The 19,064-nt window shown below is 40.3% G+C and overlaps 1 protein-coding gene across 1 annotated transcript in view; it reads right to left on the reverse strand.

Moving 5' to 3' along the window:
* The window catches only part of gna12a (guanine nucleotide binding protein (G protein) alpha 12a), a 41,648-nt gene that overhangs the window by 13,602 nt on the left and 8,982 nt on the right, over positions 1 to 19,064 (reverse strand). Inside the window, exon 2 of the mRNA XM_055915220.1 lies at positions 3,519 to 3,734. Coding sequence (XP_055771195.1) covers positions 3,519 to 3,734 — 216 coding nt within the window. The remainder of the gene's footprint in view (positions 1 to 3,518; positions 3,735 to 19,064) is intronic.

Here is a 19,064-nt window from a genome sequence, read left to right on the forward strand (position 1 = left end):
CACTACACACACTACACACTCTACAGACAACACTACACACTCTACACACACTACACGCTACACTACACACACTACAGACAACACTACACACTCTACACACACTACACGCTACACTACACACACTACACACTCTACAGACAACGCTACACACTCTACACACACTACACGCTACACTACACACACTACAGACAACACTACACACTACACTACACGCTACACTACACACTCTACAGACAACACTACACACTCTACACACACTACACGCTACACACACTACACACTCTACAGACAACACTACACACTCTACACACACTACACACTCTACAGACAACACTACACACTCTACAGACTACACTACACACTACACTACACACTCTACAGACAACACTACACACTCTACAGACAACACTACACACTCTACACACTCTACAGACAACACTACACACTCTACAGACAACACTACACACTCTACAGACAACACTACACACTCTACAGACAACACTACACACTCTACAGACAACACTACACACTCTACAGACAACACTACACACTCTACAGACAACACTACACACTCTACAGACAACACTACACACTCTACAGACAACACTACACACTCTACAGACTACACACTCTACAGACAACACTACATACTCTACAGACTACACTACACACTCTACAGACAACACTACACACTCTACAGACAACACTACAAACTCTACACACTCTACACACTCTACAGACAACACTACACACTCTACAGACAACACTACACATAACACTACACACTCTACAGACAACACTACACACACTACAGACTACACTAAACACTCTACAGACAACACTACACACTCTACAGACAACACTACACACTATACAGACAACACTACACACTCTACAGACAACACTACACACTCTACAGACAACACTACACACTCTACAGACAACACTACACACTCTACAGACAACACTACACACTCTACAGACAACACTACACACTATACAGACAACACTACACACTCTACAGACAACACTACAGACTACACACTCTACAGACAACACTACACATAACACTACACACTCTACAGACAACACTACACATAACACTACACACTCTACAGACAACACTACACACTCTACAGACAACACTACACACACTACAGACTACACTACACACTCTACAGACAACACTACACACTCTACAGACAACACTACACACTCTACAGACAACACTACACACAACACTACACACAACACTACACACACTACAGACTACACACAACACTACACACACTACAGACTACACTACACACTCTACAGACTACACTACACACTCTACAGACTACACTACACACTCTACAGACTACACTACACACTCTACAGACAACACTACACACACTACAGACAACACTACACTACACTCTCTACAGACAACACTACACACTCTACAGACAACACTACACACACTACACTACACACTCTACAGACAACACTACACACACTACACTACACACACTACACGCTACAGACAACACAACACACACTACACTACACGCTACAGACAACACTACACTCTACAGACAACACTACACTCTACAGACAACACTACACACTCTACAGACAACACTACACACTCTACAGACAACACTACACACTATACGCTACACTACACTCTACAGACAACACTACACACTCTACAGACAACACTACACTCTACAGACAACACTACACTCTACAGACAACACTACACTCTACAGACAACACAACACACTCTACACGCTACACTACACACTCTACACGCTACACTACACACTCTACAGACAACACTACACACTCTACACGCTACACTACACACTCTACAGACAACACTACACACTCTACAGACAACACTACACACTCTACACACTCTACACACTCTACAGACAACACTACACACTCTACACGCTACACTACACTCTACAGACAACACTACACACTCTACAGACAACACTACACTACACTCTCTACAGACAACACTACACACTCTACAGACAACACTACACACACTACACTACACACTCTACAGACAACACTACACACACTACACTACACACACTACACGCTACAGACAACACAACACACACTACACTACACGCTACAGACAACACTACACTCTACAGACAACACTACACTCTACAGACAACACTACACACTCTACAGACAACACTACACACTCTACAGACAACACTACACACTCTACAGACAACACTACACACTACACGCTACACTACACTCTACAGACAACACTACACACTCTACAGACAACACTACACTCTACAGACAACACTACACTCTACAGACAACACTACACTCTACAGACAACACAACACACTCTACACGCTACACTACACACTCTACACGCTACACTACACACTCTACAGACAACACTACACACTCTACAGACAACACTACACACTCTACACGCTACACTACACACTCTACAGACAACACTACACACTCTACAGACAACACTACACACTCTACACACTCTACACACTCTACAGACAACACTACACACTCTACACGCTACACTACACTCTACAGACAACACTACACACTCTACAGACAACACTACACACTCTACACACTCTACACACTCTACAGACAACACTACACACTCTACAGACAACTCTACAGACAACACTACACACTCTACAGACAACACTACACACTCTACAGACAACACTACACACTCTACAGACAACACTACACACTCTACAGACAACACTACACACTCTACACACAACACACACTCTACAGACAACACTACACACTCTACAGACAACACTACACACTCTACAGACAACACTACATGCTACACTACACACTCTACAGACAACACTACACACTCTACAGACAACACTACACACTCTACAGACAACACTACACGCTACACTACACACTCTACAGACAACACTACACACTCTACAGACAACACAACACGCTACACTACACATTCTACAGACAACACACTACACTACACACACTACACACTCTACACACTCTACACACTCTTTAAAAAAAAGGTTCCAAAAGGGTTATTCGGCTGTCTCCAAGGGAGAACCCTTTTTCGTTCCAGGTAGAACCCTCTGTGGAACATGGAATCCAAAAGGATTCTACTTGGAACCAAAAAGGGTTCTTCAAAGGGTTCTCCTATGGGGACAGTCAAATAATCCTTTTAGGTTCTAGATAGAACCTTTTTCTGTCAAAGCGCGTTCTCAGTTTGTAAACAATGAACTCTTTTGGAACGTTGAATGCAGCTCTAACTTATCTGGAGTTGAAGACCAGGGAGAGACTGTAACATCATAATAACACAGTCTCTCTCTGACACAAACACATGAGAGGGTGTGATTTTCTGTCCCGGACAAGGCTGTCGTGTGTGTAGCTGTGTGTGTATTTTTCTGTGTGTCTGTATCTCTGTGTGTGTCTGCAGCTGTGTGTGTGTAGCTGTGTGTGTGTGTGTGTGTGTCTGTAAGACTCACCAGTTGAAACTCACTGCGTCGTGCGTAGGCGTCCTGTATCCCAGAATCCCTCCACAGAGCATCCAGCGCCAGACCATAAAGCTGGAATTCTATTGGTTCTATGGCCACTCCACCACGCCCCTCAAATGACATCACAAACATGCCGTGCTTCTCGTTTTCAGAGTTCTGCCACGGAATCCCCAGCTTGTCCCGAGCATCCACCAACACACGCATCCCCTGGACAACAATATATACATTAATATATACATCCCCTATAGAACAATATATACATTAATATATACATCCACCAAAACACGCATCCCCTGGAGAACAATATATACATTAATGCATCCACCAAAACACGCATCCCCTGGAGAACAATATATACATTAATGCATCCACCAAAACACGCATCCCCTGGAGAACAATATATACATTAATGCATCCACCAAAACACGCATCCCCTGCAGAACAATATATACATTAATACATCCACCAAAACACGCATCCCCTATAGAACAATATATACATTAATATATACACCAAAACACGCATCCCCTGGAGAACAATATATACATTAATGCATCCACCAACACACGCATCACCTAGACAACAATATATACATTAATGCATCCACCAAAACACGCATCCCCTAGACAACAATATATACATTAATGCATCCACCAACACACGCATCCCCTAGACAACAATATATACATTAATGCATCCACCAACACACGCATCCCCTAGACAACAATATATACATTAATGCATCCACCAAAACACGCATCCCCTAGACAACAATATATACATTAATACATCCACCAAAACACGCATCCCCTATAGAACAATATATACATTAATATATACACCAAAACACGCATCCCCTGGAGAACAATATATACATTAATGCATCCACCAACACACGCATCCCCTAGACAACAATATATACATTAATGCATCCACCAAAACACGCATCCCCTAGACAACAATATATACATTAATGCATCCACCAACACACGCATCCCCTAGACAACAATATATACATTAATGCATCCACCAAAACACGCATCCCCTAGACAACAATATATACATTAATGCATCCACCAACACACGCATCCCCTAGACAACAATATATACATTAATGCATCCACCAACACACGCATCCCCTAGACAACAATATATACATTAATGCATCCACCAACACACGCATCCCCTAGACAACAATATATACATTAATGCATCCACCAACACACGCATCCCCTGCAGAACAATATATACATTAATATATACATCCCCTGGAGAACAATATATACATTAATGCATCCACCAAAACACGCATCCCCTGGAGAACAATATATACATTAATATATACATCCCCTGGAGAACAATATATACATTAATATATACATCCACCAAAACACGCATCCCCTGGAGAACAATATATACATTAATGCATCCACCAAAACACGCACCCCCTGGAGAACAATATATACATTAATGCATCCACCAAAACACGCATCCCCTGGAGAACAATATATACATTAATATATACATCCCCTGGAGAACAATATATACATTAATGCATCCACCAAAACACGCATCCCCTGGAGAACAATATATACATTAATATATACATCCCCTGGAGAACAATATATACATTAATGCATCCACCAAAACACGCATCCCCTGGAGAACAATATATACATTAATATATGCATCCCCTGGAGAACAATATATACATTAATATATACATCCCCTGGAGAACAATATATACATTAATATATACATCCCCTGGAGAACAATATATACATTAATGCATCCACCAAAACACGCATCCCCTGGAGAACAATATATACATTAATATATACATCCCCTGGAGAACAATATATACATTAATGCATCCACCAAAACACGCATCCCCTGGAGAACAATATATACATTAATATATACATCCCCTGGAGAACAATATATACATTAATGCATCCACCAAAACACGCGCCCCCTGGAGAACAATATATACATTAATGCATCCACCAAAACACGCATCCCCTGGAGAACAATATATACATTAATATATACATTAATATATACACCCCCTATAGAACAATATATACATTAATATATACATCCCCTGGAGAACAATATATACATTAATGCATCCACCAAAACACGCACCCCCTGGAGAACAATATATACATTAATGCATCCACCAAAACACGCATCCCCTGGAGAACAATATATACATTAATGCATCCACCAAAACACGCACCCCCTGGAGAACAATATATACATTAATGCATCCACCAAAACACGCATCCCCTGGAGAACAATATATACATTAATATATACATTAATATATACACCCCCTATAGAACAATATATACATTAATATATACATCCCCTGGAGAACAATATATACATTAATGCATCCACCAAAACACGCATCCCCTGGAGAACAATATATACATTAATGCATCCACAAAAACACGCATCCCCTGGAGAACAATATATACATTAATATATACATTAATATATACACCCCCTATAGAACAATATATACATTAATATATACATCCCCTGGAGAACAATATATACATTAATGCATCCACCAAAACACGCATCCCCTGGAGAACAATATATACATTAATGCATCCACCAAAACACGCACCCCCTGGAGAACAATATATACATTAATGCATCCACCAAAACACGCATCCCCTGGAGAACAATATATACATTAATATATACATCCCCTGGAGAACAATATATACATTAATGCATCCACCAAAACACGCATCCCCTGGAGAACAATATATACATTAATGCATCCACCAAAACACGCATCCCCTGGAGAACAATATATACATTAATGCATCCACCAAAACACGCATCCCCTGGAGAACAATATATACATTAATACATCCACCAAAACACGCATCCCCTGGAGAACAATATATACATTAATATATACATCCCCTGGAGAACAATATATACATTAATGCATCCACCAAAACACGCATCCCCTGGAGAACAATATATACATTAATATATACATTAATACACACAATATATACATTAATATATACACCTCCTGGAGAACTATATATACATTAATGCATCCACCAAAACACGCATCCCCTGGAGAACAATATATACATTAATATATACATTAATACACACAATATATACATTAATATATACACCTCCTGGAGAACTATATATACATTAATGCATCCACCAAAACACGCATCCCCTGGAGAACAATATATACATTAATATATACAATAATACACACAATATATACATTAATATATACACCTCCTGGAGAACTATATATACATTAATGCATCCACCAAAACACGCATCCCCTGGAGAACAATATATACATTAATACATACATCCCCTGGAGAACAATATATACATTAATACACACATCCCTTGGAGAACAATATATACATTAATACATACATCCCCTGGAGAACAATATATACATTAATGTATACATCCCCTGGAGAACAATATATACATTAATACACACATCCCCTGGAGAACAATATATACATTAATACATACATCCCCTGGAGAACAATATATACATTAATGTATACATCCCCTGGAGAACAATATATACATTAATATATACATCCCCTGGAGAACAATATATACATTAATACATACATCCCCTGGAGAACAATATATACATTAATATATACATCCCCCATAGAACAATATATACATTAATATATACATCCCCCATAGAACAATATATACATTAATACATACATCCCCTGGAGAACAATATATACATTAATATATACATCCCCTGGAGAACAATATATACATTAATATATACACCCCCTGGAGAACAATATATACATTAATATATACATCCCCTGGAGAACAATATATACATTAATATATACACCCCCTGGAGAACAATATATACATTAATATATACATCCCCTGGAGAACAATATATACATTAATACATATATATATATATATATATATATACATACATATACGTTAATATATACATTAATATATACATCCCCTGGAGAACAACATATACATTAATATATACATCCCCTGGAGAACAATATATACATTAATATATACATCCCCTGGAGAACAATATATACATTAATACATATATATATATATATACATACATATACGTTAATATATACATTAATATATACATCCATATACCAATACATCAAGTACAACATGTGCTCTTTGGACCTCAACCAGTGTATCTGTCTACAACCAGTGTTACAGTGTATCTGTCTACAACCAGTGTATCTGTCTACAACCAGTGTATCTGTCTACAACCAGTGTATCTGTCTACAACCAGTGTATCTATCTACAACCAGTGTATCTGTCTACAACCAGTGTATCTGTCTACAACCAGTGTATCTATCTACAACCAGTGTTACAGTGTATCTGTCTACAACCAGTGTATCTGTCTACAACCAGTGTATCTGTCTACAACCAGTGTATCTGTCTACAACCAGTGTATCTGTCTACAACCAGTGTATCTGTCTACAACCAGTGTATCTGTCTACAACCAGTGTTACAGTGTATCTGTCTACAACCAGTGTATCTATCTACAACCAGTGTATCTGTCTACAGCCAGTGTATCTGTCTACAACCAGTGTATCTGTCTACAACCAGTGTATCTGTCTACAACCAGTGTATCTGTCTACAACCAGTGTATCTGTCTACAACCAGTGTATCTATCTACACCCAGTGTATCTGTCTACAACCAGTGTATCTATCTACAACCAGTGTATCTGTCTACAACCAGTGTATCTATCTACAACCAGTGTTACAGTGTATCTGTCTACAACCAGTGTATCTGTCTACAACCAGTGTATCTATCTACAACCAGTGTATCTGTCTACAACCAGTGTATCTGTCTACAACCAGTGTTACAGTGTATCTGTCTACAACCAGTGTATCTGTCTACAACCAGTGTATCTGTCTACAACCAGTGTATCTATCTACAACCAGTGTATCTGTCTACAACCAGTGTATCTGTCTACAACCAGTGTATCTGTCTACAACCAGTGTATCTGTCTACAACCAGTGTATCTATCTACAACCAGTGTTACAGTGTATCTGTCTACAACCAGTGTATCTGTCTACAACCAGTGTATCTGTCTACAACCAGTGTATCTGTCTACAACCAGTGTATCTGTCTACAACCAGTGTATCTGTCTACAACCAGTGTATCTGTCTACAACCAGTGTTACAGTGTATCTGTCTACAACCAGTGTATCTGTCTACAACCAGTGTATCTGTCTACAACCAGTGTATCTGTCTACAACCAGTGTATCTGTCTACAACCAGTGTATCTGTCTACAACCAGTGTATCTGTCTACAACCAGTGTTACAGTGTATCTGTCTACAACCAGTGTATCTGTCTACAACCAGTGTATCTGTCTACAACCAGTGTATCTGTCTACAACCAGTGTATCTGTCTACAACCAGTGTATCTGTCTACAACCAGTGTATCTGTCTACAACCAGTGTATCTGTCTACAACCAGTGTATCTGTCTACAACCAGTGTATCTATCTACAACCAGTGTATCTGTCTACAACCAGTGTATCTGTCTACAACCAGTGTATCTGTCTACAACCAGTGTATCTATCTACAACCAGTGTTACAGTGTATCTGTCTACAACCAGTGTATCTGTCTACAACCAGTGTATCTATCTACAACCAGTGTATCTGTCTACAAACAGTGTATCTGTCTACAACCAGTGTTACAGTGTATCTGTCTACAACCAGTGTATCTGTCTACAACCAGTGTATCTGTCTACAAACAGTGTTACAGTGTATCTGTCTACAACCAGTGTATCTGTCTACAACCAGTGTATCTATCTACAACCAGTGTTACAGTGTATCTGTCTACAACCAGTGTATCTGTCTACAACCAGTGTATCTGTCTACAACCAGTGTATCTGTCTACAACCAGTGTATCTGTCTACAACCAGTGTATCTGTCTACAACCAGTGTATCTGTCTACAGCCAGTGTATCTGTCTACAACCAGTGTATCTGTCTACAACCAGTGTATCTGTCTACAACCAGTGTTACAGTGTATCTGTCTACAACCAGTGTATCTGTCTACAACCAGTGTATCTGTCTACAACCAGTGTATCTGTCTACAACCAGTGTATCTGTCTACAACCAGTGTATCTATCTACAACCAGTGTATCTGTCTACAACCAGTGTTACAGTGTATCTGTCTACAACCAGTGTATCTGTCTACAACCAGTGTATCTGTCTACAACCAGTGTATCTATCTACAACCAGTGTATCTGTCTAAAACCAGTGTATCTGTCTACAACCAGTGTATCTGTCTACAACCAGTGTATCTGTCTACAACCAGTGTATCTGTCTACAACCAGTGTATCTGTCTACAACCAGTGTATCTGTCTACAACCAGTGTATCTGTCTACAACCAGTGTATCTGTCTACAACCAGTGTTACAGTGTATCTGTCTACAACCAGTGTATCTGTCTACAACCAGTGTATCTGTCTACAACCAGTGTATCTGTCTACACCCAGTGTTACAGTGTATCTGTCTACAACCAGTGTATCTGTCTACAACCAGTGTATCTGTCTACAACCAGTGTATCTGTCTACAACCAGTGTATCTGTCTACAACCAGTGTATCTGTCTACAACCAGTGTATCTGTCTACAGCCAGTGTATCTGTCTACAGCCAGTGTATCTGTCTACAACCAGTGTATCTGTCTACAACCAGTGTATCTATCTACAACCAGTGTTACAGTGTATCTGTCAACAACCAGTGTTACAGTGTATCTGTCTACAACCAGTGTTACAGTGTATCTGTCTACAACCAGTGTATCTGTCTACAACCAGTGTATCTGTCTACAACCAGTGTATCTGTCTACAACCAGTGTATCTGTCTACAACCAGTGTATCTGTCTACAACCAGTGTATCTGTCTACAACCAGTGTATCTGTCTACAACCAGTGTATCTGTCTACAACCAGTGTATCTATCTACAACCAGTGTATCTGTCTACAACCAGTGTATCTGTCTACAACCAGTGTATCTGTCTACAACCAGTGTATCTGTCTACAACCAGTGTATCTGTCTACAACCAGTGTATCTGTCTACAACCAGTGTTACAGTGTATCTGTCTACAACCAGTGTATCTGTCTACAACCAGTGTATCTGTCTACAACCAGTGTATCTGTCTACAACCAGTGTATCTATCTACAACCAGTGTTACAGTGTATCTGTCTACAACCAGTGTATCTATCTACAACCAGTGTATCTGTCTACAACCAGTGTATCTGTCTACAACCAGTGTATCTATCTACAACCAGTGTATCTGTCTACAACCAGTGTATCTGTCTAAAACCAGTGTATCTGTCTAAAACCAGTGTATCTGTCTACAACCAGTGTATCTGTCTACAACCAGTGTATCTGTCTACAACCAGTGTTACAGTGTATCTGTCTACAACCAGTGTATCTGTCTACAACCAGTGTTACAGTGTATCTGTCTACAACCAGTGTATCTGTCTACAACCAGTGTATCTGTCTACAACCAGTGTATCTGTCTACAACCAGTGTATCTGTCTACAACCAGTGTATCTATCTACAACCAGTGTATCTGTCTACAACCAGTGTATCTGTCTACAACCAGTGTATCTGTCTACAACCAGTGTATCTGTCTACAACCAGTGTTACAGTGTATCTGTCTACAACCAGTGTATCTATCTACAACCAGTGTTACAGTGTATCTGTCTACAACCAGTGTATCTGTCTACAACCAGTGTTACAGTGTATCTGTCTACAACCAGTGTATCTGTCTACAACCAGTGTATCTGTCTACAACCAGTGTATCTGTCTACAACCAGTGTATCTATCTACAACCAGTGTTACAGTGTATCTGTCTACAGCCAGTGTATCTGTCTACAACCAGTGCATCTGTCTACAACCAGTGTATCTGTCTACAACCAGTGTATCTGTCTACAACCAGTGTTACAGTGTATCTGTCTACAGCCAGTGTATCTGTCTACAACCAGTGTATCTGTCTACAACCAGTGTATCTATCTACAACCAGTGTATCTGTCTACAACCAGTGTATTTATCTACAACCAGTGTTACAGTGTATCTGTCTACAACCAGTGTATCTGTCTACAACCAGTGTATCTGTCTACAGCCAGTGTATCTGTCTACAACCAGTGTATCTGTCTACAACCAGTGTATCTGTCTACAACCAGTGTATCTGTCTACAACCAGTGTATCTATCTACAACCAGTGTTACAGTGTATCTGTCTACAACCAGTGTATCTGTCTACAACCAGTGTATCTGTCTACAACCAGTGTATCTGTCTACAACCAGTGTATCTGTCTACAACCAGTGTATCTGTCTACAACCAGTGTATCTGTCTACAACCAGTGTTACAGTGTATCTGTCTACAACCAGTGTATCTGTCTACAACCAGTGTATCTGTCTACAACCAGTGTATCTGTCTACAACCAGTGTATCTATCTACAACCAGTGTATCTGTCTACAACCAGTGTATCTGTCTACAACCAGTGTATCTGTCTACAACCAGTGTATCTGTCTACAACCAGTGTATCTATCTACAACCAGTGTATCTGTCTACAACCAGTGTATCTGTCTACAACCAGTGTATCTGTCTACAACCAGTGTATCTATCTACAACCAGTGTTACAGTGTATCTGTCTACAACCAGTGTATCTGTCTACAACCAGTGTATCTATCTACAACCAGTGTATCTGTCTACAAACAGTGTATCTGTCTACAACCAGTGTTACAGTGTATCTGTCTACAACCAGTGTATCTGTCTACAACCAGTGTATCTGTCTACAAACAGTGTTACAGTGTATCTGTCTACAACCAGTGTATCTGTCTACAACCAGTGTATCTATCTACAACCAGTGTTACAGTGTATCTGTCTACAACCAGTGTATCTGTCTACAACCAGTGTATCTGTCTACAACCAGTGTATCTGTCTACAACCAGTGTATCTGTCTACAACCAGTGTATCTGTCTACAGCCAGTGTATCTGTCTACAACCAGTGTATCTGTCTACAACCAGTGTTACAGTGTATCTGTCTACAACCAGTGTATCTGTCTACAACCAGTGTATCTGTCTACAACCAGTGTATCTGTCTACAACCAGTGTATCTGTCTACAACCAGTGTATCTGTCTACAACCAGTGTATCTATCTACAACCAGTGTATCTGTCTACAACCAGTGTTACAGTGTATCTGTCTACAACCAGTGTATCTGTCTACAACCAGTGTATCTGTCTACAACCAGTGTATCTATCTACAACCAGTGTATCTGTCTAAAACCAGTGTATCTGTCTACAACCAGTGTATCTGTCTACAACCAGTGTATCTGTCTACAACCAGTGTATCTGTCTACAACCAGTGTATCTGTCTACAACCAGTGTATCTGTCTACAACCAGTGTATCTGTCTACAACCAGTGTATCTGTCTACAACCAGTGTTACAGTGTATCTGTCTACAACCAGTGTATCTGTCTACAACCAGTGTATCTGTCTACAACCAGTGTATCTGTCTACACCCAGTGTTACAGTGTATCTGTCTACAACCAGTGTATCTGTCTACAACCAGTGTATCTGTCTACAACCAGTGTATCTGTCTACAACCAGTGTATCTGTCTACAACCAGTGTATCTGTCTACAACCAGTGTATCTGTCTACAGCCAGTGTATCTGTCTACAGCCAGTGTATCTGTCTACAACCAGTGTATCTGTCTACAACCAGTGTATCTATCTACAACCAGTGTTACAGTGTATCTGTCTACAACCAGTGTTACAGTGTATCTGTCTACAACCAGTGTTACAGTGTATCTGTCTACAACCAGTGTATCTGTCTACAACCAGTGTATCTGTCTACAACCAGTGTATCTGTCTACAACCAGTGTATCTGTCTACAACCAGTGTATCTGTCTACAACCAGTGTATCTGTCTACAACCAGTGTATCTGTCTACAACCAGTGTATCTGTCTACAACCAGTGTATCTATCTACAACCAGTGTATCTGTCTACAACCAGTGTATCTGTCTACAACCAGTGTATCTGTCTACAACCAGTGTATCTGTCTACAACCAGTGTATCTGTCTACAACCAGTGTATCTGTCTACAACCAGTGTTACAGTGTATCTGTCTACAACCAGTGTATCTGTCTACAACCAGTGTATCTGTCTACAACCAGTGTATCTGTCTACAACCAGTGTATCTATCTACAACCAGTGTTACAGTGTATCTGTCTACAACCAGTGTATCTATCTACAACCAGTGTATCTGTCTACAACCAGTGTATCTGTCTACAACCAGTGTATCTATCTACAACCAGTGTATCTGTCTACAACCAGTGTATCTGTCTAAAACCAGTGTATCTGTCTACAACCAGTGTATCTGTCTACAACCAGTGTATCTGTCTACAACCAGTGTTACAGTGTATCTGTCTACAACCAGTGTATCTGTCTACAACCAGTGTTACAGTGTATCTGTCTACAACCAGTGTATCTGTCTACAACCAGTGTATCTGTCTACAACCAGTGTATCTGTCTACAACCAGTGTATCTGTCTACAACCAGTGTATCTATCTACAACCAGTGTATCTGTCTACAACCAGTGTATCTGTCTACAACCAGTGTATCTGTCTACAACCAGTGTATCTGTCTACAACCAGTGTTACAGTGTATCTGTCTACAACCAGTGTATCTATCTACAACCAGTGTTACAGTGTATCTGTCTACAACCAGTGTATCTGTCTACAACCAGTGTTACAGTGTATCTGTCTACAACCAGTGTATCTGTCTACAACCAGTGTATCTGTCTACAACCAGTGTATCTGTCTACAACCAGTGTATCTATCTACAACCAGTGTTACAGTGTATCTGTCTACAGCCAGTGTATCTGTCTACAACCAGTGCATCTGTCTACAACCAGTGTATCTGTCTACAACCAGTGTATCTGTCTACAACCAGTGTTACAGTGTATCTGTCTACAGCCAGTGTATCTGTCTACAACCAGTGTATCTGTCTACAACCAGTGTATCTATCTACAACCAGTGTATCTGTCTACAACCAGTGTATTTATCTACAACCAGTGTTACAGTGTATCTGTCTACAACCAGTGTATCTGTCTACAACCAGTGTATCTGTCTACAGCCAGTGTATCTGTCTACAACCAGTGTATCTGTCTACAACCAGTGTATCTGTCTACAACCAGTGTATCTGTCTACAACCAGTGTATCTATCTACAACCAGTGTTACAGTGTATCTGTCTACAACCAGTGTATCTGTCTACAACCAGTGTATCTGTCTACAACCAGTGTATCTGTCTACAACCAGTGTATCTGTCTACAACCAGTGTATCTGTCTACAACCAGTGTTACAGTGTATCTGTCTACAACCAGTGTATCTGTCTACAACCAGTGTATCTGTCTACAACCAGTGTATCTGTCTACAACCAGTGTATCTATCTACAACCAGTGTATCTGTCTACAACCAGTGTATCTGTCTACAACCAGTGTTACAGTGTATCTGTCTACAACCAGTGTATCTGTCTACAACCAGTGTATCTGTCTACAACCAGTGTATCTGTCTACAACCAGTGTATCTATCTACAACCAGTGTTACAGTGTATCTGTCTACAACCAGTGTATCTGTCTACAACCAGTGTATCTGTCTACAACCAGTGTATCTATCTACAACCAGTGTATCTGTCTACAACCAGTGTATCTATCTACAACCAGTGTTACAGTGTATCTGTCTACAACCAGTGTATCTGTCTACAACCAGTGTATCTGTCTACAGCCAGTGTATCTGTCTACAACCAGTGTATCTGTCTACAACCAGTGTATCTGTCTACAACCAGTGTATCTGTCTACAACCAGTGTATCTATCTACAACCAGTGTTACAGTGTATCTGTCTACAACCAGTGTATCTGTCTACAACCAGTGTATCTGTCTACAACCAGTGTATCTGTCTACAACCAGTGTATCTGTCTACAACCAGTGTATCTGTCTACAACCAGTGTTACAGTGTATCTGTCTACAACCAGTGTATCTGTCTACAACCAGTGTATCTGTCTACAACCAGTGTATCTGTCTACAACCAGTGTATCTATCTACAACCAGTGTTACAGTGTATCTGTCTACAACCAGTGTATCTATCTACAACCAGTGTATCTGTCTACAACCAGTGTATCTGTCTACAACCAGTGTATCTGTCTACAACCAGTGTATCTGTCTACAACCAGTGTATCTGTCTACAACCAGTGTATCTGTCTACAACCAGTGTATCTGTCTACAACCAGTGTATCTATCTACAACCAGTGTATCTGTCTACAACCAGTGTATCTATCTACAGCCAGTGTATCTGTCTACAACCAGTGTATCTGTCTACAACCAGTGTATCTGTCTACAACCAGTGTATCTATCTACAACCAGTGTTACAGTGTATCTGTCTACAACCAGTGTATCTGTCTACAACCAGTGTATCTGTCTACAACCAGTGTATCTGTCTACAACCAGTGTTACAGTGTATCTGTCTACAACCAGTGTATCTGTCTACAACCAGTGTATCTGTCTACAACCAGTGTATCTGTCTACAACCAGTGTATCTATCTACAACCAGTGTTACAGTGTATCTGTCTACAACCAGTGTATCTGTCTACAACCAGTGTATCTGTCTACAACCAGTGTATCTGTCTACAACCAGTGTATCTATCTACAACCAGTGTATCTGTCTACACCCAGTGTTACAGTGTATCTGTCTACAACCAGTGTATCTGTCTACAACCAGTGTATCTATCTACAACCAGTGTTACAGTGTATCTGTCTACAACCAGTGTATCTGTCTACAACCAGTGTATCTGTCTACAACCAGTGTATCTATCTACAACCAGTGTTACAGTGTATCTGTCTACAACCAGTGTATCTATCTACAACCAGTGTTACAGTGTATCTGTCTACAACCAGTGTATCTATCTACAACCAGTGTATCTGTCTACAACCAGTGTATCTGTCTACAACCAGTGTATCTATCTACAACCAGTGTATCTGTCTACAACCAGTGTATCTGTCTAAAACCAGTGTATCTGTCTACAACCAGTGTATCTGTCTACAACCAGTGTATCTGTCTACAACCAGTGTTACAGTGTATCTGTCTACAACCAGTGTATCTGTCTACAACCAGTGTTACAGTGTATCTGTCTACAACCAGTGTATCTGTCTACAACCAGTGTATCTGTCTACAACCAGTGTATCTGTCTACAACCAGTGTATCTGTCTACAACCAGTGTATCTATCTACAACCAGTGTATCTGTCTACAACCAGTGTATCTGTCTACAACCAGTGTATCTGTCTACAACCAGTGTATCTGTCTACAACCAGTGTTACAGTGTATCTGTCTACAACCAGTGTATCTATCTACAACCAGTGTTACAGTGTATCTGTCTACAACCAGTGTATCTGTCTACAACCAGTGTTACAGTGTATCTGTCTACAACCAGTGTATCTGTCTACAACCAGTGTATCTGTCTACAACCAGTGTATCTGTCTACAACCAGTGTATCTATCTACAACCAGTGTTACAGTGTATCTGTCTACAGCCAGTGTATCTGTCTACAACCAGTGCATCTGTCTACAACCAGTGTATCTGTCTACAACCAGTGTATCTGTCTACAACCAGTGTTACAGTGTATCTGTCTACAGCCAGTGTATCTGTCTACAACCAGTGTATCTGTCTACAACCAGTGTATCTATCTACAACCAGTGTATCTGTCTACAACCAGTGTATTTATCTACAACCAGTGTTACAGTGTATCTGTCTACAACCAGTGTATCTGTCTACAACCAGTGTATCTGTCTACAGCCAGTGTATCTGTCTACAACCAGTGTATCTGTCTACAACCAGTGTATCTGTCTACAACCAGTGTATCTGTCTACAACCAGTGTATCTATCTACAACCAGTGTTACAGTGTATCTGTCTACAACCAGTGTATCTGTCTACAACCAGTGTATCTGTCTACAACCAGTGTATCTGTCTACAACCAGTGTATCTGTCTACAACCAGTGTATCTGTCTACAACCAGTGTTACAGTGTATCTGTCTACAACCAGTGTATCTGTCTACAACCAGTGTATCTGTCTACAACCAGTGTATCTGTCTACAACCAGTGTATCTATCTACAACCAGTGTATCTGTCTACAACCAGTGTATCTGTCTACAACCAGTGTTACAGTGTATCTGTCTACAACCAGTGTATCTGTCTACAACCAGTGTATCTGTCTACAACCAGTGTATCTGTCTACAACCAGTGTATCTATCTACAACCAGTGTTACAGTGTATCTGTCTACAACCAGTGTATCTGTCTACAACCAGTGTATCTGTCTACAACCAGTGTATCTATCTACAACCAGTGTATCTGTCTACAACCAGTGTATCTATCTACAACCAGTGTTACAGTGTATCTGTCTACAACCAGTGTATCTGTCTACAACCAGTGTATCTGTCTACAGCCAGTGTATCTGTCTACAACCAGTGTATCTGTCTACAACCAGTGTATCTGTCTACAACCAGTGTATCTGTCTACAACCAGTGTATCTATCTACAACCAGTGTTACAGTGTATCTGTCTACAACCAGTGTATCTGTCTACAACCAGTGTATCTGTCTACAACCAGTGTATCTGTCTACAACCAGTGTATCTGTCTACAACCAGTGTATCTGTCTACAACCAGTGTTACAGTGTATCTGTCTACAACCAGTGTATCTGTCTACAACCAGTGTATCTGTCTACAACCAGTGTATCTGTCTACAACCAGTGTATCTATCTACAACCAGTGTTACAGTGTATCTGTCTACAACCAGTGTATCTATCTACAACCAGTGTATCTGTCTACAACCAGTGTATCTGTCTACAACCAGTGTATCTGTCTACAACCAGTGTATCTGTCTACAACCAGTGTATCTGTCTACAACCAGTGTATCTGTCTACAACCAGTGTATCTGTCTACAACCAGTGTATCTATCTACAACCAGTGTATCTGTCTACAACCAGTGTATCTATCTACAGCCAGTGTATCTGTCTACAACCAGTGTATCTGTCTACAACCAGTGTATCTGTCTACAACCAGTGTATCTATCTACAACCAGTGTTACAGTGTATCTGTCTACAACCAGTGTATCTGTCTACAACCAGTGTATCTGTCTACAACCAGTGTATCTGTCTACAACCAGTGTTACAGTGTATCTGTCTACAACCAGTGTATCTGTCTACAACCAGTGTATCTGTCTACAACCAGTGTATCTGTCTACAACCAGTGTATCTATCTACAACCAGTGTTACAGTGTATCTGTCTACAACCAGTGTATCTGTCTACAACCAGTGTATCTGTCTACAACCAGTGTATCTGTCTACAACCAGTGTATCTATCTACAACCAGTGTATCTGTCTACACCCAGTGTTACAGTGTATCTGTCTACAACCAGTGTATCTGTCTA

Source organism: Salvelinus fontinalis, unplaced genomic scaffold (assembly GCF_029448725.1).
Source record: "Salvelinus fontinalis isolate EN_2023a unplaced genomic scaffold, ASM2944872v1 scaffold_0839, whole genome shotgun sequence".
Lineage (NCBI taxonomy): Eukaryota > Metazoa > Chordata > Actinopteri > Salmoniformes > Salmonidae > Salvelinus > Salvelinus fontinalis.